General features: G+C 36.8%; 1 protein-coding gene across 2 annotated transcripts in view; it reads right to left on the reverse strand.

The window, feature by feature from the left end:
• The window catches only part of LOC112044006 (uncharacterized), an 80,409-nt gene that overhangs the window by 15,227 nt on the left and 37,264 nt on the right, over positions 1 to 27,918 (reverse strand). For both annotated transcript variants that reach the window (XM_052881737.1, XM_024079725.2), the window contains exons 2-3: positions 9,310 to 9,369; positions 8,128 to 8,266 (exon numbers count right to left, since the gene is read on the reverse strand). In XM_052881737.1, the coding sequence (XP_052737697.1) occupies positions 8,128 to 8,266; positions 9,310 to 9,369 (199 nt within the window). The remainder of the gene's footprint in view (positions 1 to 8,127; positions 8,267 to 9,309; positions 9,370 to 27,918) is intronic.

Below are 27,918 nucleotides of genomic sequence, written 5' to 3' on the forward strand. Positions count from 1 at the left end.
TCCGGCTACCTATTATAATGTTAGGTTCAATCACCTAAATTATTCACTATCTTCTTTAAACTACGCCCACCTAACTCTATAAGAAATTCTAAAACTAAACAACACTACTGGAGAATAACTTATGAAAATATCATAAACGATCTTGTTGCTTCATGCAGCTTGATCTAACACAGCCTATTTCAAACTGTAATACATGTTATCACTATACCATATACCAACATGGGACTGAGTCTCCATGTGAAATGAGTTCATATGACTCCATAATAAATGCCCAGAGTCTGGGAATAATTCCTAGCACAACGATTGCTAACAGATCTCTGGGAACAAAGCGTCTCTGTGTTAAACACAGCACAGTAAATATCTCACGAACTATATTTTGTTCATAGCGTGATAATAATATTTCTCTAATCACCTTTCAGGAATTTCCGACTAACCCAATCCAACTTGATCCATCCATTTCTAATACACACCTACCTCATCATTTATACTGACCTTTCATTCATCACTCTATCAAACTGTAGTAACCTATTTGTATTTATAAGTGTACTTTACCATTCTTCTTGTGTGTTTAAGTACCTAACTTAGTATTTATACACTTTATGGACGAATATATGAGTTAGTCTACCGTTTTAGGTCTTTAATATGCCAAGAGCCTATTTTTGTACCGTCTTTCCTCTCTAGTTCGTATACTAGTGGTGACAATACTTTGACTATTTTACACTTTTCGTATTTAGGAGCAAGCTTTGCCATTTTGAATTTTTGCGCGTCACTTTGTGTATATGTGGTTTTCCATACCCAATCCCCTACTGCGAATCTAGCATTTCTTCGCCTACGGTTATAATATTGTGCGTTCCTAGCGTGTGCCTCTAGAAGTTTCTTGCGAACACTATCATAAATCTCCTCCATGCATCCAAACTTCCCAGCATATTCATCACGTGGCATAGCTACCTTGTACTCACTCTGCGTATCTAAGTAGAAATCTCCGTTTATCACTGGCTCACGGGCGTGTACTAAGAAAAACGGTGAAAACCCAGTCGATTCATTTATCGCGCTATTTATTGCGAACTGGATCTTTCTTAGATTTAGGTCCCAGGTTCGATGATCCTCTTCTACATACGACGCTACAGCGGTCATAATTGTTTTGTTGTAGCGTTCTACCAGGTTTACTTGCGGAGTGTAACGAGGAGTATAGTGAAGCCTTGGCACGTTGTAGCGCTTTATGACATTCCTGAACTCGGAACCGGTCATTTGTGTTCCGTTGTCCAGGATTACCGTCTCCGGCGCTCCATGTACCAGGACCAACCCGTCTTCGAAGTTTTTAGCCACCAACGCTGATGTTGCGCGGCGTAACGGAAATAGTAGAGTGTATTTAGAGAAAACGCACGTTATTACTAGCAGGTATGTGTATCCAGACCTACTTCGTGGAAGTGGACCCGCTAAGTCCAAACTCACTACTTGGAAGGGACGTGAACATACCTTTGGTTTCCCCATCAAACCAGGGACTGCTTGTGTAGAATGTTTATATGCTTTACATACGTCACATGATTTTACGAAATTTTCTATGTCTTTGTACATACCCGGCCAGAAATATCTTAAACATAAGCGTCTATGTGTTTTAAAAACACCTAGGTGTGCAGCTGTTGGTTCACAATGGTTCTCACTTATAATTTTGTTTCTCAAACCTTTTGGAATGACCTCTTTCCAATCAAACTCGCTTATTAGATCATACTTGCTTTTACTTAAGCGAAATAAAATATTATCTTTAACCATATAATTTGGAAAGTGTGTAGGTTTAGAAACACAATTATTTTTTATCCTCTCATACCATTCATCTTTCATACCTGAGGTAGGTGTATCAGACATTGCATGGATTGCCTCAACTTTCATGAGTCGCGATAGAGCATCAGGAACTACATTGTCTGTGCCTTTTCTATGTTCTATCTCAAAATCGAATTGAGACAGTCGGCAACCCCATCGAGCTAACCTACCAGAAGGATTTTCCAAATTCAAAAACCACTTTAAAGACGAATGGTCTGTAACTATCGTGAACTTCCTACTTCCTAAGTACGCTTGGAACTTTTCGACTGCAAATATGACTGCTAGGGCCTCCCGTTCCGTAGCACTGTAGTTCCTTTCATTCTTATTTAAAGATCTACTAACATAAGCTATCGGATGATCGTGACCCTCGATCATCTGTGACAACATTCCCCCCAAACCGTACGACGAAGCATCACAATGGACAGTAAAAGGCTTACTAAAATCAGGAACTGCTAATACTGGAGCTGACACCAATGCATTTTTTAGCAACGAGAAGGCCTTGTCAGCTGCCTCGTTCCACTGGAACCTCGGCGCGTTCCTCCCTTTGCTGGTCAGCTTGTTCAGCGGTGCTGCAATTGTTGAAAAGTTACGAATAAATCGCCTGTACCAAGAGCAAGTTCCTAAAAATACTTTTACTTCCCGGGCTGTGGTTGGGGTCGGAAAATTTAAAATTGAAGAGATCTTATCAGGATCCGTATGTAACCCAAACTCATCAACTACATAACCTAAATACTTGATTGACTCCCTAAAGAATTTGCATTTGTCAAAAGACACTGTCAAGTTAGCTGACTTTAATTTATCCAGGACTCTATTTAGCAACAACAAGTGAGTAGAGAAATCCGATGAACATATCACAATGTCATCTATATAACAAAAAACATAACCATTGTCTACGTCACTACAAAAGTTTTGATTTATTAATTTATCCATTAATCTTTGTTGCCGCGCCGGAGCATTACAAAGTCCAAAGGCCACAACTTTGAATTTAAATAATCCTGCCCCTTCAATTTGGAAACTCACTTTTTCCTGTGAACGTTCTGATAGAGGTATCTGCCAAAATGAAGATGACAGATCTATAGTCGACAGGAATTTGGCCTCCTTCAAACTATCAAGTATTTGAGGAATGTATGGTATAGCATACGAGTCCTTCTTTGTCACTGCGTTTAGCTTCCTGCAGTCCAAGCAGAACCTCCAATCACCATTTGCCTTTTTGACTAAAATAACTGGGTTGTTCCACGGACTTTCACTGGGAGTAACGACGTCTAATGCCAACATCTTTTTTAACTCTTCCTGCAACGCCACCTTCTTTTCCGGCGATAGCGGATATTGTTTTACCCTAATGGGTAGAGCATCACCTGTGTCGATGTCGTGCTCTATTAAGGACGTCCTACCAAGACCTTTTAATTCAAAAGAGATGTCATGGAATTTCCCTATAATGGCATTTGCTAGTTCTTTCTGCTCGGTTGACAGATTTTCCAAAGACTGAATAGTGTTTACCCTATTCGTACTCAAAGTCTCGCAGAAGCTCGCTGGTTGATACTTATAGTCAATGCAGTCTAGTATCTCTGGGGCGATATTGAATGCCCTCCAAAAATCTATACCTAATATTATATCCGATATTATTGTAGGTATAACAAAAAATTTAATGGCACAGGTAGTGTCATGACATGTTATTGGTAGGTACATGTAACCTATACTTTCCAGCTTAACACCATTTGCCACGGTGCAGGAGATATTACTAAATTTTTCTAGCTTGAAACCAATTTTGATGAAGTTTTCGTGAGAGTTGTTACCTAGTATTGAGATGCATGCTCCTGAATCAAGTAGACCACAAATTTTAAGGTTGACTACTTTAAATTTAAGATAAGGCCTAATATCATTCTTTTTTGGTTGAAATCGAACAGATGCCAAAGTGCCGAAACTTTTTAATTTTTTAAATTTTTTATTTATGCTGGCATCGTTCGAGCAGACTAGTTTTTTGGACTAGTAGCCGCTTTGTTACATTTTTGGACACGTAAACTTCGTGTACCCAGGGGTTTTACAACCGTAACAGTGTACGTTATGCCTCACTAACCGCTGGTTTCTATATTTGTTACCAGTGTGTGACGGCCCTGCCCTGGTTTGGTCATTATCATTAACCCGTCCTTTGTTGTGAGGGTTACCATGTTCATATTTACCCTGGCTGTTATAAAACCGATTTTGATGCAACTTGCTATGTTGTTTATAACGACCCTGGTCATTATGAACCTGATTTGAATGAAAATTTTGTTCGTTGTCCAAATATGCCACATTTTTATTTTTATTTTTATAAGTAAATTCAGGAGTTAAAATAGAATTCGAACGGCCGGGCTCAGCAAATTGTGTGGCCCTTTGACTGGCCGCTTCGAGTTTCCTGCATGCATCTTTCAGCTGCGATATGGATGAAATGGTTGTCAACGCGAGCTGCTGCGAAAACTTTGGGCGTACATTGTGTAATAGAATTTCTAATTTTTCGACCTCGGACATCGAAGTCCTCAGCCGAGCAAACAAGCAAGCCATTATAGAAAAATATATATGCACGGGCTCTTCAGCCCCCTGCGTCCTAGATCTTATCTCTCCTCGCAACCTATAGTCATAATCGACGGGGTCAAATTCCTCTAATAAAAGATTTTTAAGGTCAGACCAAGAGCGTACCTGATCTCTGATACCTCTGTACCAGAGTAGTGCCTGATCTTCAAACAGCTGAACCGCCGACCTGAAGAGTTTAGCCTCAGAGACACCGTAGCAAAGCTGAAGCTCCTCCACTCGTTCGACGAAGGAGCGCGGATCGGTGGAGCCATTAAATTTTAGGTTCCACTTCGCCAGGTTTTTGTCCCCGGAGCACTCTATTTCCGAAGCCTCCGCTGAAGGTGACGGCTTAGAAGATGTAGACAATTGTTCTGAAACATTTTTTCCAGGCGCTTCAATGATTGCAATAAATTTTCCTAATCTCAGTCTGGCCTCCCCGACCTTGGCTGAAACCTTAGCTGATTCGTCGACCTTCAATCTGTTTACTCTATGAAACAGGTGATAGGCTAGGGCCTCTGCCCTTGCTATAGATCCCCTATCACCTGATTTTCCCCATCCTTCAATAATTGTGGCTAGTTCATTTAACTTATCATTAATTATTACTAATTCGGTGTTGCTGTCTATATTTGTTTCTAATATGGCAGTCGAGGGGCACTCAATCATGAGGCCTCGCATCTGCCTCCTAAGCTCATCTACAGTACTACCCGGAGTCTCGGATCTGATCGAGACCTCGTATACCAGCTCATCCTTCCTCAAAGAGTGAAACTGTATTTCCTTATGACCTGACATTATTTATTGGTGATGGTACAACTATTTTTTAAAACATTAAATTAATATTGAGTTACTTAAAATAACAATAATAACTAAAAATTCAGTAATTAAATTTCTCTATAAACATAACTAACTATGCCAAATACACCATCACAAAAAAAATGATCATGGGTTATTTTATATTAAGCTTATGCTGAAACAAAATCTTATAGTAATAGAAATTGGAACAGAAAACAAAAAAAAATATTGTTAGAGTGGTGTTCGGATGATTCTATTATTCCCTTTTCTCTCCCACGTTGTACAGATCCTTTAGGATTAATAAAAAAATCCCCAGGCGCCACTGCAAGCCTTATAGTTTGTGCCGGTTTTTGTGAAACGATTTGGATGAAATTTCTAGTGCGTCACCAGCCAAACATACAGCTTGTAGACCAGAATCTCAAATGTTACCACCGAGATTCTGGCTTTCGGATCTATACCCGTAGGAGGATGCGGGGTTAAGTAAACAAAAAAAACACTTTTACAGTAATCACCGGTATTTGGCTTCTATATTTTTAGATGAACCTTTTTTTTACAATATAAAAGTAATGCTAAACCCTTGAGAAACCCTAAAAGGACAAAATATTAATGGGTTAAATTACATAAAAAAAACCAGGTTTCCTAAATGTTAAGTTACTTTGTACATACTTTGTAAATAAACAGTGGTTATCTCAAATATTTGTCTTATTATACCAATCCTTGGGGATTAGATGGTGTCGATATAGCGTTTGGATTTTTGTTGACCAAACCACTGCCACGGCTAGGTATTTAAAGTGGGTCCGTCGAACAACGCACTAGAAGTTATGAATTCACATCGCTACCAGCCAAATCCACAAGGATGATTCCATTTAAGTTCGCTTAGCAATTACACACGTTTATACTAAAGGGACAACAAACACGTTGCATTTTAAACACTCACGAAAGAGGTCTAGTTATCTCTAAATCTTATTGTAATCTGAACGGTATATCCGAATCACCACCAACAATTAATGTAACGCATCCTTTTAAAAAAAACAATATATAAAAATAGAAGTTTTAGCATGACTCCATTTAACAAAAGAAAGAATAGGTACGACCTGACGTTTATGATGGAAGCTGACACCACGCGGTCGCTGACCTTGCTGTTGCATTCATCCGTCCGTCATTTTGTCTGGCGGCCAGCGAACCTCCAAGATTTACGCCGCTAACAGCATGCTACTCGACGCGTGCAAATGATTAAATGTAATAGTCAACTCAGGTTCCATAAAAATGTTCCAAGAATGACCAAAGGTTTCAGAACCGGCGTTTCAAATGTCTACAACCAATCTACGTTTCTACATAATAACGTGGTTGTATTAAGAAGAAGTGTGATTACATTAGGTCACGTATATAGGTTAGGTTAAGTTCAGAATATATTACATTCCCATCCTGTAACAAAATACGGAGGTTAGCACATGTCACTAAAGTTTGACCTACGCCGGACAAAGAAAAAAACAATTTCAACCGAGTACCTTAAAAGGATATCCCGCCCTAGTTCCCAGTAGGTAGCCATCTTAACATCTCACGGGAAATTTTTATGGTTGACCGGAACTGCAAGAATTTGTCTCTTTAGCACAACAAAATTCGATAATCACGAATGCTAACCAAATATAAATTCGAGTCTTACCAAGTATCTTACATCACTGCCTCTAAGTAAATTTAATGTTTTGGAAAGTCAACTACATGTCTCCAAATTTCAGCCAGCCAAAAGAAAAAACTCGAACGTGCCCGAGTATATAACGAGAAGATAACGGGACTTTCTTCATAAAAAACCTCACCAATAGCAAAGCTATAAAGTTACCGATTCATCTTTCTTACAGAGTACAATCAACAAATTGCACAGATAATATGTGACATTTGTTTTTAAAGTCGGTTTCGGATTCCATACCTTTCGTTACTTGTGGAATACCTCTAACCATATATTAAGTCTATATACAGATTATAAAGCTCCAACTACTTGTCCATATTTATTTGTCTGAGCACTTTAATATAAGCGCCATCTAGCAGCGAACCTCGTAATCTCTACGACATTCATCGATGTCGCTGCCTTTCGAAACAAACCTAGAGATTCCAAATTTGACCACCCAAAATTAAAATCCACGACGTTACACTGGCCGTGGCTCTCGGAGCCTCATCTGTTCTCAGCCAATGTTCCTGATAGAGCCGACTGCTAGTTGAAACTGACCGGCATAGAAATGGCCTAGAATCCCAACCAACTAGTGGTTGAGGCCTGCAACTACACTCAAAACTTTAACGCTAACTTCAAGCAGAGGCGTCCCAAAAACGTTCTTTGCGATCCAGACGATGACATGACGACGGATGCTTCCCGGGCAACACAATTACAAGCTACGCAGCGTCTTCGCCGGCGAAGTCGAGGTCCCCGATGTCTAAAGTCACCCGGACGTGGGTTTTTTAACTCACGATCTTGGGGGCATCCGGACTGACTCACTCAGGTCACGGTTACCCCCTCCTGAATGGCCCTCTAAGCCGAGGTCCGAATCTCATAGGAGACGCCCTTAGAGAGTTTTTTTTTTTTTTTATTCTTTACAAGTTAACCCTTGACTACAATCTCACCTGATGGTAAGTGATGATGCAAACTAAGATGGAAGCGTACTAACTTGTTAGGAGGAGGATGAAAATCCACACTCCTTTCGGTTCCTACACGGCATCGTACCGGAACGCTAAATCGCTTGGCGGTACGTCTTTGCCGGTAGGGTGGTAACTAGCCACGGCAGATGCCTCGCACCAGCCAAAAGAGTCGTTCCGTCCTCTATCTTTATTTCAGCCTTCGGGTCTCATCAGGCGATGCTTCTGCGCTCGTCCAAACCCCCGGTGTCGCCGTAGTGGTCCCACATGGAGCCATCGGCACATACACACTCAACTTATTGGACACACACACAGGCACACAGTGAGTTAGTTGACTGCTAGTATACTGACCGGCATACCCGCCGCAGAACAGCTCGTTGTCGTTGTAGTTGACGGGGTTGGGGAAGCCGAACCGCCACATGGAGTTGCGCGCCGGGGGGTCCATGAGCCGCCCGTGACCCTCGGCACCGCGGCGTGCGCTGCCCAGCATCTGCAACCATACGTCATATAAGTGCTCAGACCAATTATTGTATAGGACCTGCCTCGCTAGACGTTACTTTTCTGTCAAAGTATATGATCAACGATCTAATGCGATTATAAAAACTGTCTCTATAGAATCGATGTTAAATAAGTGTGATTGTGTTCGTCGGTTATAGAGCTCCGTAAAAATACCTTTATGTGTAATTGAATTGTGTAAAAAACGGGCAAAACATTCTAGTTTAGTATGAGATATACACAAAATCTAAGCTCGTTTTACTCAGAAAATGACAGACAATTTTGTTCGTGACTATGAGTGCGATGCAGGTCCTTCTATAATTGGTCTGAGTATAAGTGTCTTAAACGGTGAAGGATAAACATCGTGAGGAAGGAAAAACACTGCAGAGAATTTTCTTAATTCTCTACGTGTGTGAAGTTTGCCAACCCGCATTGGGCCAGCGTGGTGGACTATTGGAATAACCCCTCTTATTCTGAGAGGAGACTCGTTCTCAGCATTGAGCCGAATATGGGTTGATATATTATGATAAAAAGTTGATTGAAGTATGTGAAACCATAGACTGAAACGACTATCAGAGCAATAACGGTTTAGTTAAAATGTTATTTTTAAAACTTGTTATTGTTATTATTGTAACAATTTCCGCAACACAATATGATACAAAACTTAAAACAATGCGTAATTTATTACTGTTAAAGACACTAATCTCCTTCGACAAACCGCAGGGCGTCTACATTTCTAAGACCTATACAAATTTCTTATTTCTAATTTCTTATTACCTATACAAATATAGGTTTAAGTTATTGTTCGCAGTACCAAAAAGAATCTCCAAATTATTTCACCGCTAAGTTTTGTCTCCAGTCGAAGCAACTAGCTTCAAATGGAAAGTGGCTCATTCTTGCTCAAAAAATCATCCTCGCTGTCTAACGCAGAAATTCAACCAGTATTCTTGTCACCATTCCACGTGGGCATGATTTGTATAGTTATTAGGATAAGTTAGCATAAGTTTCTTTAATGTATTTTTTCTCTTTTTAACTTACTTGTAATAAAAATATCCAGTATGTAACAAACGATGGCCCGCCACGCCTTCTGATTTCCATCTAAAACAAAGAAAAATAATTTATAAATCGTAATTTAGTATTAATCCGAATTAATAATACATAAACCACAGCCAAAGATTTTAAACTATTCGTTTTCTATCGCACGTTAGATGAAGCGCACAAAGGCGCTAAATTGTGTTAATTTCATTTATTTGCATAGTAAACAACGAAAGTTTTTGGACAAATAATACATAAAAATAGTCTACAATGTCAAGTTGAGAGTTCGAAGTTTAAAAACTGTATACATAAATATATAATGTTATAATACATACATAATAAGTAAACACAAAATTGTACATGTGTGCGCTCATTTAATTTTCGGATCACTTTTTGCGGTGATTTTGTAGGCACATAACGTATGTCTAATAGTATAAAATGCTTGCCCCCAACCCGCACTGGAGCAGCCTGCAGCGAGGTGGGTCTTCGCTCCATATCCCCTTTTCTAGTAGAAGGGAGACCTGTGCCTGTAGCCATGTGGCACGTCGAACCTTTTTCTACAAACGAAAACCGCTTCGAAAACTAAATGTATGGAAATCACAGCTCCGATCGATAACTAAAATATGTGACCTGTCGATAATGAATGACATTTCGGTGCATTTCTTAAATTTCGAGTAGAAAGCGTTAGCGTTTGTAGAAAGAGAGTCGACGCGTCCTATGGCTACAGGCTCCGGCCCTATAGTTGGCTGTTATGGAAGCTACTAATGATGATGTTTGCAGTTTTATGAGCACTGTAAGATTAAAATATTTGAATACTATATGGAACTTCTTGCGGGCGAAGACGCGCCCCGCAGCTGTTTTTCCAAAATATATTGTAGTTTCCCAAGAATGATTGTTCAATTAATGTAACATAAATAAAATTATACGCAACATTTAACGTAGACGTTCTGGTTCGATCCACCATAAATGTTAATTCAGAGTGCTCAGAAAATATTGATACATTTTTGATGTCGCACAAAATGGTATATTATTAAACTTTGCAGCCTCTTTTATGGTCCTTAAATACACATTTATAGCATTAAAAACGCCGCAGTTTATGTTCAGAACATCAGAATCGTTTTTCGACAAAATCTCCTCACTCTTACGATTAATGATATCAGTAAAGAATTAATGACCGAGACATTAAAGTTCGTTGTAAAAGGTTACTGCCTACTTAATAAATCCGCATATTTAATTTACAGTATAATAAGCTTATTGCTTACACAATCATCTCATCGTGATGTATCGCTTATAATTCTTATTATTAGTTGGTTAATTCTCAAGTAGGTATGCATTTTATGTATATGTAGATATTTTGTATATTTAGGTAGATACTAGAACCTTAGACAAAGTAAAATAATCGAATTTTAACACAATTACAGATATTTTAGTTACCCATTTGTGTGTTCGTTACAAATGGTATATAATTAAGTTACTTGCTAGTTAAAACTAACATTTTTATAACAAATGTTAGGATGATAGATATATGTTATGCTAAACTCAAAGTTAGAAATGTAAAATTCAAATTGTATTTCAAAACAGGTTTATTTCTAAATAGTTAAAAGCGATCCAAAATGGTTAGAGACAACTCTACTGAACGAACATTTTACTTTTCAGTTAATACAAACTTGTTATTGAGAGATAAATGACACTCGGTGTTATGCGGGTGCGGACATTGTATAGTGGAGAAGCACCTTTAATTCTGAACTTTTCACAATGATAAAAGGGCGGATCCAGCATTTAGCCGCTGTATCTTATTTTACTGGTAGCATGTTTGAAGTAAGGATAAGGTAATTCATTAAGTATACAGATTAAATATCAATTGATAGAATAAATATATTACCAACTAAAATTTGTTTCTCCATGAAATTCTGTTTATTTAGCGACATTTCATTTAATCTATTGAATATATATTATTTATTGCTAATATAAAAATGGTTATTTTTTTATACATCTGATGGTTTGACTTTTCGCCGTAACTAATTACGAAAGACGTAAGTACCAAGCGATTGAATGTTTTAGTATGTAATAGTATAGTGTTGTCAAGATATCAATCAGGGGCCTTAATCTCTTAAATCCGTAGCAATTCCATAATGTTTCCTTAAAGCCATTAAGCTTATTGCAGGATTGTTTCGTATAGCGATTGTGGACGTCATCGTCCATTTCTTTCACTCAATTCGTACCACTTTCTGAGATAAAATTACTTACGCCCTTAAATATGATAGAGAGATATCATGATGGTTTTGCAAAAGGTTGTGGTACGCCCTTAAGGGTGGGAGTATGATTAGCTTGCACCCATTACAGTTCCACTAACATTTTAGTCTGCATCATCACACATGTAAAAGTCCAAATCCTTTTTTAAGTTTTGGTAAATAAAAAAAGGTACAGAGATTCGTTCACCAACTATATGTTACCTACAGAACCAGTGGTGTGCTTTAAAGCGGCCCTGTATAAAAATTTGTTGGGGGGGTCCAAATAAATGGTAAAAATTTTCACAAAAGAAACAGAAATGCTTAAAATAAATATTACATTAACTTGACCTACTCGTAATGTAGGATGTTTACAACTTTTGGGAGCAAGCTAACTCAGGAAAAAAAGAGAAAATGCTTTTTTTTAAAAAGTATTCTTAACGGTTTTATTTACAAACTTTTGTAAGAGAATGTTTTTTTTACTTCGTCATTTTTGAAATGAAACTCAATAGGCAGTTTTTTTATAAGTATTCTTTCTCGGGAAACACTAGATTTAGTGAGATTGTGGATTACATTTTACTAATTTTTGCTTTTACACGTAAGGGGCCCCTGAAGTCCAAGTGCCCCGTATCATTTATATGGCGATAGATACGCCCCTGCAGACAACATGAAAAGCTTAAGCTACGCTTGCGGTTTATGACTCATATATCACGCCTGTACACGAAATTGTTCTCGCTAACAATTTGCATATAATGACGAATGTAACTTCATGCTAATGTAACATCATGCTAACAACTTTATAATCTTTATTTCGGATCAAATTAATCACATCGTAAAGCTGTCTGAGCGCAGAACGAAATTAGGATGTTTATAGTTAGATATACGAAGGGCATGTGACATAGATGGACAAACAAAGGTCCATTATTTATTTTTATGATTTTATTACTTTTCTTAGTTTATACTACTAGTACTTAGTGGACTATTGGCCTAACCCCTCTCATTCTGAGAGGAGACTCGAGCTCATAAGTGAGCCGAATATGGATGATGATGATAGGAAATAAAATAATACCGGAACTTTGTTTTCTTACTTTTTTACTACCGCGGCTAGTTGCCTCGACAGACAGAAGGGCTGGCTCATTTTGTGCGCAAAGGATCAGCCTGGCTATCCAGAGCAGAAATGCAGCCAGTGTTCTTGCCACCATTCCACGTGGGCATGATTTGTATAGTTATTAGGATAAGTTAGCTTAATTACTTATTGTATTCTTTCTCAATAAAATAAAAGTAAGTAGGTAAACATATCTATATGAGATTTTTGCCAGTGACCCTTGGCAGTGTTTGTAAAAAATGTTATTTATAGCTAGCGCTTGACTGCTATCAAGCCTGATGGTAAGTAATGATGCAGTCTATGATTTAACGTGACTCTTGACTTCAAGATTCAGTGACTTTCACTTTATAGATACAATAATGCACTACATACCCATTACGAACCTACCCTTATTAAAAACCTTGCACACCACTTAACATTTCAGATCTTTGCGGTGCATAAGCGCTATGATAAAATGAATTAAAATGAAACTTTCCTACAATGTATAAATGTACATTTACTTTGCTTTTTTTTTAAATATTAGATTCATTCTGAGCTCTGAATTCTGAATTTCGGACCTTTCGGACCGCGATCCTGTGACCTTTTGCCAGCACTGTTACACTACAGTTAATAGAATTAAATTGAAACGTACTTTTCTCTAGTGCGATACGAGGTTTTTTGACCTCATACTAGAACTTTATGTGGTTCGTTACGAGGTCCATCGACCTCCTAACTCTTGAAGACGCTAGACGCACGAGGTCAATTGACCTCGTACCGCAGTGTGTTAAGCTGCTTTACCAACGATCTTTCAGATGTCGTTGAACTGTCTTTAGCGGATTGCAGGATTGCTGGATATATACGCGTCTCAGAACCGTGTTGTTTAAGAGGAAATGTCCAAAAGAGGCTTATGTTCAGCAGTGGGCGTCAATAGTGATGATGAAGTCTTTAAGGTAAGATATATTATTACATTGGGTGTCTAATTGTTTTTTACTATCTTTTTCCCACTGTAATTGACCTCTGTTGTAACTTGGAGATGATAGGACGTTGACACGCCTTGACAGAGGCATGCTAGCTGTAGGCGGTCGGGTCAACAATCGACCTTGATAATAATAGGTCTAATTAATGTCGCACTACTAGATACAAGTTCTATCTATCATACTACACTACTGGATACAAGTTAGTAGTCGTCTATCGAGGAAGGAGGACGATCAAATATATATATGTACCTACAGTTTTTGCAACTTAACATTGTATATTTAACTAGCTGACGCCGCGCGGTTTCACCCGCGTGGTTTTCGTTCCCGTAAGAGCACGGGGATAATATAGAGACTCGTGCTCAATAATGTGCCGAATATAGGTTAGGACGCAGTCTAAAATAATAGAGGGATATAATTATTTTTGTTTGTTTGTTTCGACTTAAATACATTAAAAACTACACGCCCGATTTATAAATTAGATTAGATTAATATAGTCTGTATTATAACCCCGTATTCCTATCAGAACTTCACGGGTGAAACGGTGGGGTGACTGCTAGTTAGGAATATTTAAACATAGTCCAGGACCAAACCTAGGATCTCGTGATCCTAAGCAAACGTTAATCACGGGACCAACGGGACAGTTTTAGCTTTTACATTTCAGTAATTCTATAATGTATCAAATACGTTGCCCATCCTTCTTAACAATGGAGGAACTGCGCGACGACCTGACACCAATATGCTGAGTGGAAACCCTTTTAGGATCCACTGGAGTGCACTTCATAGATGCAAAAATGTACTGCCTACCTTAATGACCCAATACAGACAAGGAATTTTCCAATTTTTACTTATAGTGCATACCCCAGTTTAAAACCTTATGCATTCTACTGTTAGGGTCACATCATGCTAGTAAGTAACTTATTTTAATTTTTTTTTCATCTCTTTCTTCTGTGTGATGTTTATCCTAATGTCATGTTTTATACAAAATATATTGAGTTGAGTTTCTTTAAAATCAAAATAAAGAAAAAAAAAGTTATCAATTCGTCACACCCACTATCAAATTAGGTAAAAAGTAAATAAAACCAATCGATGCGCGAATAAAACATACTTCACGTCGTGCATATATCATTTTTAATGTTCTTGTTATTTACCGAAAGTCAAAAATCATTAAAATTGAAAAATGGTGGAACTTGCAAAGTTCACGTGAAGATGGCCATTCACCAATTAGTGGCGGAGCAGGAATTATTGAGGTTAATTCAATACTCTATAACGATTTCTTTTATTAATTATTTTACGGTTAATGATGAAGTAGACAAATTAAGTAGTGAAACAAAAATTTTAATAAAAAAAATACAACTGACTAAAAAGCGAGAAATTACATCGTATGTGCTGCCTTCTCAGTTTGCTCAGTGCGATCAGTTGGAAGGTGGTACCATAGTACTGTGTTAATTAAAGACGTTTCTGAAAGAACTGTCTGAAAATCGAGCATCAGCTAGTTTTATTAACGTCACAACGCTTAGATATATTACTATCTATAGGAATCGTCAATGACGTAATGGTAGACACCTACTCATCAAATTGTCGTCTATAAAAAAATCTTTATGCGCGCTTAGATAGTTACAAATGCAATAACCATAAACTAATCAATCAACTACAGACTTCGATATTAAAATTTAAATATCAACTGATGTGTTATAAGAGTGCAAAATTACTTAATAAACTATGCATCGTAATTCGTAGCTATTTCGGAGGTGCATGCTGATCGATTTGCATGGTGCTAATCGTTGATTTAATAGATTTTTATATCACTGTTATTATGATTGCTGAGATAAACTAAAATTAAAAATTGTAAAAAAAAAATATATGTATGTCAATTTTTTTTTTTGGTAGGTTTTAATAGCTTTGTTGAAATAACTACAAATTTCAATTTTCTATAACAATTGTAGATTGCAATTTTACCACTTGCTTTATTAAACATCATAAGAGTATAATATTACAGTCTTCTAAAAATTTATAAAAACTTTCAAGTGTTAAGATGCTAAGTATAAAATATATAGATTGTTTATCATAGAAGCTTTACCAGTTACTTTACACGTGTATTTAAATGAGACCTTTTGCTTATTAACATTTTTCCATAAATTGAAACATCAAGGAAAAAGGCTGTATAATAATAATTAAGGATACGTTTGGGTAAACCAATATTATTTACCTGCCGACCTACCATATCATCACTACATCGCAATTATTCTATCAAGTGTAATTGAATGAATGGAGTTAAGTACTAGATTGGTTGAAAAGGATCGAATGTCTGCTCTCAGTTGACAGAAAGATTATGTTTACGATATGAATTCAGCTTCTGGTTATGCCGTATTGGTAATTAATCGAATGACGATACCGATCACTTTTACTTGGTTGTATTTTCAACATGTTATGTCGGTCCATATAGCCACACATATAATTTGAAGAGCCGATGGACATTGTGGTCCCAAGATGCTGGAATGGCGATCCTGCACTAGAAAGCGTAGTGTTTGTTGCCCCCCCCCCCTTCCCCTACCAGATGGACTGACAACTTCATATCTCCTCTAATATAAGGCCCTGGAGGCTTGGCTCTGTAATGAACAGTCAAAATCAGCTGGTAATGATGACTTTTAAAATTCGACCCCTCATAATCTGTATCCAAACACACCACTCAGGTAAATATACTATCTTAAACATACAGATATCATTCACGCGAATAGTCCTCGATAAATTGCACCAATAAAGGTCAGACTTAAATGGTTTTTGTCGTCCAACGTCGTAAAGTAGCGATGATTGCGCTTTTTGTTAACATCGATACGTCGATAACGCGGGAGCATCCTTAACCTGTTGTTATTCCAATGTAACAATGTTATGAATCAAACTTACGACTCTCGTTAAAGGCATGTGTTATACGTATTAAATGTAAAGGGTTAAAATTAATGGCTTCATAAAGTAGGGAACAAAAAAGCGAATATCAAACCAATTTTTTTATATCGTAGTGTTTTACGAGTGGATTTTGTGTTTCAGTGTTATGTAAATTGTAGAAGATGCTACGAGTACTTATGAGCTAACAATATGCATAGCTGGTATGAAAATATGTAAAAGAATGACCATTTTTTTACATATTTATATATAGCTATGCATATATAAATATGTAAAAAAATGGGCTATATTTTATCTCCGTATTCCTACGGGAATTAGGCCCACGCGGGTGAAACCGCGCGGCGTCAGCTAGTAATAGATAATAGTAATGTACAGTTACAGTCCACGATTCAATGTGAACATTGGCAGATACGTGTGACGAGTCACCCGTCAGCCTGAATGCCAAGGGCGAAGCCGTGAGCCGAATAGTTCATAATTACACTGCGACTTATAATTATATTGTCCATTTTTTCCTAGACAGTCATTATTGGGTACGCATACTAGAAGACCTTTTGTGACGCAAAAATATGTGACGGTTTTCCTGTTTCACTTAAAACTGAAAAGTAGGAAATGTCACAAACAAAATTAAAGATTTTGAAATCCCCGATAGTTATAAGTGTATCATCATCATCATCATCATCATCAGCCGATGGACGTCCAGTGCTGGACATAGGCGTCTTGTATGGACTTCCAAACAAAACGGTCTCGAGCCGCCAGCATTGAAATAGGGCGGGTGAAATAGGGCTTGTAAGTTTACATTGATCTCTACGCGGACGAAGTCGCGGGTGTCCGCTAGTGAAAAATAAAAACATAGTCGCAGTCGTCCGCTAGTACCTACTTGCTAATTAAAATTTTATTTGGTACATATTTTTTTTTTATTCTTTACAAGTTAGCCCTTGACTACAATCACACCTGATAGTAAGTGATGATGCAGTCTAAGATGGAAGCGGGCTAACTTGTTAGGAGGAGGATAAAAATCCACACCCCTTTCGGTTTCTACACGACATCGTACCGAAACGCTAAATCGCTTGGCGGTACGTCTTTGTCGGTAGGGTAATAACTAGCCACAGCCGAAGCCTCTCACCAGCCAGACCTGGACCTATTAAGAAAACCTCAATCGGCCCAGCCGGGGATCGAACCCAGGACCTCCGTCTTGTAAATCCACCGCGCATACTACTGCGCCACGGAGGCCGTCAAATGCAGCTCACAGACTTAGGCATAGGAAATTAAGTCAGAGGTTAAAGAATGTTTTGCATAAGAATTAAGCGCCGGTACTTAGTGGTAGTGGTAGATGGTTGGCAAACAGTAAACATTATCTTGCAGAAAGTCCGTCAAAAATAATTAAAAAACAGTGGTTAATTACTTTAATTGTGAAAACTTCCACAGTGAACGAAAAAATCAAGTGACAAAGAACGTTTCTAGTAAATAAATAGCGATTATAAACATTGAAACAACATAAAAATCTTAACTTTGTAATCCGATACTTTGAAGTTACGTTGTTACAGTGAGTCATTGTGTGACAGCGACATTCCATTGAAGTGTTTTTTAATTCGAGAATCACCAATTTTCTACACATCCTAAATCGAAATTAAAGTGACTAAGTGACTAAGCAAATAAACAGTGATTAAAAGTTTGAAACATCATAAAAAGGAACTTTGTGTCGAATGTAAATAAACGAAAACGAACAATAGCGATATTTCCTTTTAATAAACTAGCGTCACGGCTCTGAGTTCTAGCTTTTTGAGCCTAACGACCGTAGACAGAGAAAGTGTCCACGCTAGCGACTTATCATCCAACTGGAGTGTGTAAATTAGATACTAGTTACAAGTTACCAATACACAAAAAAAAAAAAATTAAATGGAAATGGAGGGACAATTTAAAATACTTTTCGACCAAATCAAAATAGAAATGGAAAAACAAGCTAATTCTATATTCGAAAAAATGAACGAACAATTGGAACCATTAATAAAAGATAACAAAATTTTGAAAAATAAAATAGAAATATTGGAAAAGAAGATAGAATATTTAGAAAAAGAAAAAAAGAAGAATAATATCATATTGTTTGGATTAGAAGAGAAAGGGAGTTCTTCTTCTTCAGACTTGCTCCAGAGAGTACAAAACATTCTTAAAGTAGATCTGAAAATTACCTTGGAAGCAAACGATATATCGAAAATTCACCGCATCGGCATAGAAAAAGAGAATAAAATAAGGCCTGTTCTTATTTCTTTTACAAACAACTGGAAGAGAAACGAGATACTTAAACAGAAGAAAAGCCTAAAAGATATCTATGTAACGGAAGATTATCCTAAAGAAGTATTAGAAAAAAGAAAGGAATTAAAACCAAAACTAATAGAAGAACGTGCGAAAGGAAATACGGCATACTTCAAATACGATCAACTGGTAGTGAAAGATGGAAACCAACAAAAAGAAAAAAGGAAAAGAGATCAATCAACTTCGCCGGAAGCCCAAAATCAAGCCAAAAAGTCAGTGGGAAATAATTCATCAATAAAAGATAACAGGAAAAATGCATTCGACTTAATGCGATACAGATCAAATTCTCTTTCCAACACGCCAAACGTATCTAAGTAGCAACTAAATAATAGCAACCAGAAACAAGATAGCCCCAATCCGGCTGGTCCCCGTGGGGTTACTGGACCACTACCCCCCACTAAAAATACATCCTTACACCAAAAAAGAAATAACAATAAAATTTATATTGCAACGTTTAACACAAGAACATTAATGTCAGACAATAATCTAGAAGAATTGGAAGACGCTATTAGGTATATCAAATGGGATATCATTGGCCTTTGTGAAGTAAGAAGATTTGGAGAAGAGATAAGAGAATACAGTGAATTTATTTTTTATTTCTATGGTGAAAAACAAGGTATACATGGAATGGGATTCCTAGTAAAAAAATATTTGAAAGACAAAATAATAAGCTTCCAAGGAATATCAGATAGAATTGCAGTACTTAAAATTCAGTTATCAGAAGCCAAACAACCAACGTCAATTATACAAGTACACGCACCTACCGAACAAGATACAAAACTAGCTAAAGATAGATTCTACAAAGACCTGATAGAGTTGACACAAAAAACGAACAAAAACACAATCTTGATGGGAGACTTTAATGCTAAGGTAGGCAGCAAGTCAAACAAAGACGAATTCATCTTAGGAGATTACAGTTATAATAGCGATGACAGAAATGACAATGATCAAAGGCTTATTGATTTTTCTTTTGCACATAACCTCAAAATAATGAATAGTTTCTTCAAAAAGAAAATGTCTAGAAAGTGGACCTGGATGTCCCCAAATGGAAAAGATAAAAATGAAATTGATTTTATACTCACAAGAAACGAACACACATTCAGTGACATTGATGTTGTAAATAAGTTGAATTTCTATTCTGATCATAGAATGGTAAGAGGAGTTTTATACAAAAGTAGCAAATTGAGAAAACATATTAATTACTCAACCAGAAATACGGCAACGACATCGCCTATACCACAAGATATATTAAAAAAATTAGAAAACACGCTAGATAACATTGAAGAAACCAAAACGCTGCAAGAAAAGTACAATTTTTTGGAAAAGGAACTGATAAATCTAGGCAAATCAAGTGTCGAAAAAGAAAAGAAAAATAAACTAGGAGAGGAAACACTAAAGCTAATGAAGGAGAGGAGAAAAATGCTAAATAAACGAAAAGAGAACAAACAAAACATCTCTACCATTAGTAAAGAAATTCAAGCATCAATAAGGAAACACAGAAAAAAAGAGAGACTGAACGTATTGAGAGTACAAATAGAGAAAACAGGTGGAATACAGAAAGGTCTAAAACAGCTAAGAGATTATAAGCAATGGATACCCAGCTTGAAAAACAAAAGTGGAAAGAAAAATGAGAAATTGACATCAGAGAGGTTGTCAATGGCTAGAGTAGCAACAGAATTTTATAGAAAACTATATTCGGAAACAAGCGAAACAAGATCATCAGAGTTAGAGAAGGATGCACATGAAGAACAAATACCCTGCATACTAGAGTCAGAAGTTAAAAAAGGCATAACAACGCAAAAATGTGGAAAAGCACCTGGAGACGATAAGATCTCAAACGAAATTCTAAAGGAATCTCTAACCGCAATATCCAAATATATGACACATTTATTTAATGAAATAGTGGCTACCGAGCAAATACCAATTCAATGGACTAAATCTACTATTGTTTTAATACACAAAAAAGGTGACAAAAATGACATAAACAATTACAGACCCATATCTCTAATGTCTAATATTTACAAAGTGTTCTCTAAAATAATACTCGAGCGGATAACAAAGAAATTGGAAGAAAACCAACCCAGAGAACAAGCTGGATTTCGCGCCGATTATTCTACCATAGATCACATACATGTCGTGAAACAAATAATTGAAAAACTCAATGAATATGGACAACAGTATTATATGGCATTCGTCGACTATAATAAGGCTTTTGACTCACTAAGTCATAAGTATATCTGGAAAACGCTGGAAAACCAAGGTGTAGAAAGTAAATATATAAAAATCATAAAGGAGATATACAGAAATACTAAAGCAACGGTCCAGCTTGAACAACAAGGTGAGGAATTTGATATTCAGAGAGGCGTCAGACAAGGTGACCCTCTCTCACCTAAACTTTTCACAGCAGTGTTAGAAGATATATTCAGTAATTTAGACTGGAGGGATTCCGGAATTAACATTAACGGAGTAAAGCTAAGTCACCTAAGATTTGCTGACGACATCGTTATATTTGCTGAAAGACCAGACTTACTACAAACCATGATACAACAATTAGATTACGAAAGCAGTAAAGCCGGTTTATCCATGAATCCAACGAAGACAAAAGTAATGACGAATGCTTCAAGGGAAAATATTGAAATAGGACAAGAAATTATAGAATATGTAGATGAATATATATATTTGGGGCAAATAATATCTACTAAAGATCAAGACTCCAAAGAAATAAACAGAAGAATAAGCAACACTTGGAAGCGGTACTGGTCCCTTAAGGAAATTGTCAAAAATGAAACAATACCAATATCAATAAAAAGCAGACTGTACAACGTATGCATCCTCCCATGCCTGACCTATGGATGTCAAACCTGGCCTGCTACGTACAAAAATAACCAAAAGCTCCTTGTCTGCCAACGCAGTATGGAAAGAAGCATGTTGAATATAAAACTACGGGACCGTTGGACAGCTTCAAAAATAAGGAAAAGAACAAAGGTGAGCGATGTACTACAGAAAATAAGAAAACTGAAATGGAATTGGGCAGGTCATATAATAAGGACAGATAAAGGAAAATGGACAAAGGATGTAATGGAGTGGTATCCTCGAAACGGAAAAAGACGTCAAGGACGTCAAATCAAAAGATGGGAGGATGATTTACCAAAAGGGTGGAGGAGGTTAGCTCGAGACAGAGATGAGTGGAAAAAAGCGGGGGAGGCCTATGTCGCAGGACAACCTGACCTACAAAGTGGTTGCTAAAATTATATTTTATTTTATTTTTAGTTGAATTTAAAAAATTGTATTAATTATAAGTCAAAATGTAAAAGGTCAGCGAATAAAGGCTTTTATTATTATTATTATTATACTTAGTGGTAGTAAACGCCTGCACGCCCGCAGTACCGTTACATACGAAGCATTAGGTCAATGATTAACCACTCGACATATTTTGATACAACTTATTCATAATAAACTAGCTGACGCCACGCGATTTCACCCGCGTGGTTTCCGTTCCCGTAGGAATACTGGGATATTATATAGCATATAGCCTTCCTCGATAAATGGGCTATCTAACACTGAAAGAATTTTTCAAATCGGACTACTAGTACCTGAGATTAGCGCGTTCAATCAAACAAACAAATTCTTCAGCTTTATAATATTAGTATCGTCATCAACCCATATTCGGCTCACTGCTGAGCTCGAGTCTCCTCTCAGAATGAGAGGGGTTAGGCCAATAGTCGACCACGCTGGCCCAATGCGGATTGGCAGACTTCACGCACGCAGAGAATTAAGAAATTCTCTGGTGTGCAGGTTTCCTCACGATGTTTTCCTTCACCGATTGAGACACGTGATATTTAATTTCTTAAAATGCACACAACTGAAAAGTTGGAGGTGCATACCCCGGACCGGATTCGAACCTACACCCTCCGGAATCGGAGGCAGAGGTCATATCCACTGGGCTATCACGGCTATATTAGTATAGATGACTGTTTATATTTATATTGCTTATATGTAACTTTGTTGTTGCAATCGTTTAATATATACTAATATTGGAAAGCTGAAGAGTTTGTTTGTTTGTTTGTATGTTTGAACGCGCTAATTCAGGAACTAATTAATAAAATGGTGCGATTTGAAAAATTGTTTCAGTTGTACGAGAACGTTTAATGTATATTTACAAAATAGTAAAAATTTTGATTAAAAATTTCAAACAAAATATAATATTCCGTAGCCCCTCAGTCGGTTTATTTAAAAAAATATATTCTTAGGCTGAAAACTAAGTAATTTTTTATCATTCACGAACAAAATCATTATAAATTATGAGACGAAGTTTTCAAGTAATTATACCTACGTATCAAGTTGAGCTTTTATAAATCTTTATAGAAAGTCATAAATAAAAAACTTTGCTGACGTACCTAAATAGTGGCAAAGTATTTCTAAAGGTAATATTTAAAAGTATTTTTTACCTTTAACGTATCTATCTAACTATCTTTAACTATCTCTACTTATAATAAATCTATATAGTGGTCAATTCAGTAGGTACATGAAATATATATCCAAAATAACTATCAAGGGGTGACTACTAATCGATACTGATGCCAAGAATGCAATCAGTAAAATTTTTGCCTGTCTGTCTGTCTGTATGTTCGTAATAGAAACAAGAACTACGATTTTAACAAAACTTGGTACAATTATTCTTCATACTCCTGAGCAGGTTATAGTATACTTTTCATCACGCTACGATCAATAGGAGCGGTGAAAGGAAATGTTGGGAAAACGAGAAAGGAAAAAGTTACTCCATTTTTACAGTGATACTACTGTAAGGGCTGGATTAAAGAAATCTAAGGGCAGAGGAAGTCGCGGACGTCCACTAGTATTATATAAAGGCTTAACAATATGTAATGTATCCTCTCTTAAGTTTCTCGGCTACGCTCGCTAGAATTCCTATTCCTAGGCTCAGCTCCTGTAGCCACACAGGCGCAAACGCTTCGAAAACTGGAAAAATTTATGAGAATGACAGATCTTGATCACGTGCCTGTCGATAGCAAATGTCATTCCCATACATTTTTCTACTTTTCGAAGCGTTTGCGATCATAGAAAAAGAATCGTCGAGCAGAGGCAGGGCCGTCTCTACCAGCGGCTTGTGACGCGTGCGGCGCGTCTGTTCATCTAGTTTTTTTACTTACATAGTCTATATATATAGTATTAAATATATTGTATAAAAAAAAAATCATCATCGATATGCGGAAGTTTATTTCATAAGTGCGAGTGCAAAAAACAACCCGCGAATAAAAGTAACGACAAACGACCGGTTCTGAAAAGCCTGTACTCGGCACGGTACACTGATCGCTTTCAATTTATTGTTCGTCCTGTCGATACGTTTGGACATAAACTACTTTAATGGCGATGAATGAGTGAAGTATTTAGTTCAGATATTTCCTTACAGTGTTTACAATGTCGCGCAGGTTACATCAAGCAACTTTGCCGCTCTGAACTCTGCAATATAGCCACGCAACTTTTGCGCGTTTGCACGCCATGTGGCTTTTTCGGTAAAAAAGCAGGTTGAAGCAACGTGCTGGGTTTACATCCACGCTGTTTCAATGCAAATGAATATATCGTGGTAATATAAGGTGGCCGACACTGCAATAGGCTGTTTAAATTAACAAAGACTAATAATGGTCATAACACCAAATATTCCACAGTTGTTCTTTATTATTTGCGATAGATCATAATCATTATCAACCCATATTCGGCTCACTGCTGAGCTCGAGTCTCCTCTCAGGCCAAATAGTCCACGCTGACCCAATGCGGATTGGTAGACTTCACACACGCCGAGAATTAAGAAAACTCTGGTATGCAGGTTTCCTCACGATATTTTTCCCTCACCGTTTGAGACACATGACATTTAATTTCTTAAAATGCACACCACTGAAAAGTTGGAGGTGCATGCCCCGGACCAGATTCGAACCCTCACCCTCCGGAATCGGAGGCAGAGATCATATCCACTGGTCTATCACGTTTTCTGTCTACGACAAAATACTTCAAAGACGTCTGCCTATTTGTTTCATTTTGGGTCACAAAACTTTAAATACACAACCCCTTTAGGTTAGGTTAGTTACTAGTAATTTAAATATTATTGTATTTAGTTGTATATGTATAACATCCTTGAAACTGCTTTACATAATATGTGTTTACAATAAACTCTCATGGTTGCTAATTATTACCGGACACCTACGGTTTTTAAAAGCTTTGTTTACTCAACAATTATATGAATACAATTATTGAGCTTCATTTTTGTTAAACACAGCTGTGCAAAATGGAACAAACCTTGGTACGGATAATACATTTTATTATTCTAATTATAAATGTATGTGTACCTACATAAATATATTATTATAATTATTATCAATTTTTTTTAAAGAATATTTGCCATATCTTTTATAATATGACCAATATTCCCATTCCCCTCCAACTAGTCGGGAAAGACTGTGCTAGGAGTGAGTATGACTATAGGCCACCGGGCGGGGATCGAACCACCACCCCTCGGTGATGAGTCCAACCGCTCTTACCGTTGAGCTAGTGAGGCTTTTTTTATACATTAAATTAAATGTATCATGCGTTTTAGTTGAACTCTCACAATTCAAGAACGTGATGGCGAGTAATCTTAATACAAATTCATCATCATCATCATCTTCATCAGCATCATTATCATCATCGTCATATTAGCCGATGGACGTCCACTGCAGGACATGGGCCTTTTGTAGAGACTTCTAAACAACGATCCTGAGCCGCCTGCATCCAGCGAATCCCTGCGACTTGCTTGATGTTGTCCGTCCAACTGTTGGGGGGTCAACCAAAACTGTGCTTTCTAGTGCGGGATCACCATTCTAGCACCTTGGTAACTTTGGTTCTTAACTTATTTAATCCGACTAATATTATAAACGCGAAAGTTTGTATGGATGTATGTTTGGATGTTTGTTTGGATGTTTGTTACTCTATAACGCCGCTACTACTGAAGCAATTTAGCTGAAATATGAAATGGAAATAGATTTTACTCTGGACTAACACATGAGCTACTTTTTATCCCGAAAAAATCCATAGTTTCCGAGGGATTTGTGAAAAACTAAATTCCACGCGGACGAAGTCGCTGGCGTCCTCTAGTATAACATAATAACATAATTATAGTATGGCAGGACTCGCAAAATGCCTAGAGCCTACAGTTCGAAGGGAACCCCGGCCCGTTAGGCCGTTTTCTTTCTCCATCCCATCCCACCGAATGAGTTTGCCGGGCCTTAGCGGTAGATACACCACTGAGTAAATGTACCATTTTTTTTGTATAATTACACAAAATGCCGTCTATAAAGGCTATTTAAACGGCACTGAAGATAGGGTAGACACAGATAGGTTGTCACTACCCTACAAAAGTGTACGCCTGAAACTGAAGTCTGTACTAGACCTATTATGTATTTAATGCATTGCTGAAAATTTCGGATAATATTCGTATAATTAATCGGATATTAAGAATGAGCGGAACAGTGTTCATTCAAAGTCGTGAGTAGACACTAGTCATTAAAAAAGGATGCTTATTTACACACCTGCTCAAACTGGAGCACCGAGCCGGTCTCAGTAATTGTTGTTGTACAGGGAACTGGTTCCTTGACTCGCTCATTACCGATATATTACTTCCTTATAGCCACTCCCTTTTTGAGAGACAGCTCATTTAGGCATCTTTAATTAGACCATGAGACTAAGGAATCTAAATAAAAAGCTATGCGATGTTTTGTATGACAGGACACGTACGAAACTTCCAAGTTAGATAGACAGCATCATTATTTATCAAGTGAGAAAACGGTCAAGGGCTAACTTGTCCTTGAATATAACATAATAAGGATTTAGGCAAAGAAGTGATAGTTCAAACTATAATGTTATAATGGTATTATTAATTTTGTCAAGAGAATGGATAATATAATTATATGTTAAATTATGCATATATGTAACTTTATCGTCTATAAATTTATTGTCAAAACCATCTAACGGTCATAAAATGGGACATTAAAATCAATGTGCATAGTTCCACATATTAATAAGCTTAACTTACTAAATATTTCTAATATTTACTGGAAAATACCAGACATCCATGTACATTTCTTTCAAAATATTGTTAATATAAATAAACAACTGACGACATCAAGTCAACCCCTCTCAGAATGAGAGGGGTTAGGCCAATAGTCCACCACGCTGGCCCAATGCGGATTGGCAGACTTCACACACGCAGAGAATAAGATAATTCTCTGTTAGCAGGTTTCCTCACGATCTTTTCCTTCACCGATTGAGACACGTGATATTTAATTTCTTAAAATGCACACAACTGAAAAGTTGGAGAGACTTTCTTTATAATAGAAATAAAATGTTCAACTTTCATTAACAAATGACAAAGTTATAAGGTACAAAAAAAAAAAACATACGCGTCGAATTAAGATCCTCCTTTTTTAAGTCAGTTAAAAAAGCAAATAGCACACTAACCTTCTTCAGTTAGTAGGTATTAAAGTATTATCTTACTAAACATTTTGTCACTAATAAGGAGACCCTTAATGTAGCAATTTGTATTCACTTCCTAATAAATTTAATTTTAACGATTATTTTATTGGTCGACCGTTAAGATTTTCAACATAAAATACACATTTTAGAACGTGTGGAGATGCCACACTTTTTATTTTAAACAAGTAGAGGTCACAAATAACAGGTGTTTCATTAATTGACAACATATTTTATTAATTTTCTGTTTACAATTTGTTTATCAAAATATTTTTGAACTGACTGGTAAAATTTAGGTTTATTTATAGTACCTCACTTATAATTAAGTTAATAATTGAGTATACTCCTTCTTTACCCATCATCGGAATTGCATATATTTTGAGGCTGTATAAAATAATACTGTCAATACAAGTTAAGGACAGTGATGGAAAGACCAAAGATTCAGGCTCGTAAATAGTAAATAAAAAAAAATTAATTTGAATTAATTAATTTCAAGTGATAGTCATAACAAATAGTTAAACTTGACGTTTTAAAAGTGCTTGTAAACTAAGTCTATTGAAATAAATTAATTTTGATTTAATTTTTTATTTTGTATGAG

This window comes from Bicyclus anynana, chromosome 5 (genome assembly GCF_947172395.1).
Source record: "Bicyclus anynana chromosome 5, ilBicAnyn1.1, whole genome shotgun sequence".
Taxonomy (NCBI): Eukaryota; Metazoa; Arthropoda; class Insecta; order Lepidoptera; family Nymphalidae; genus Bicyclus; species Bicyclus anynana.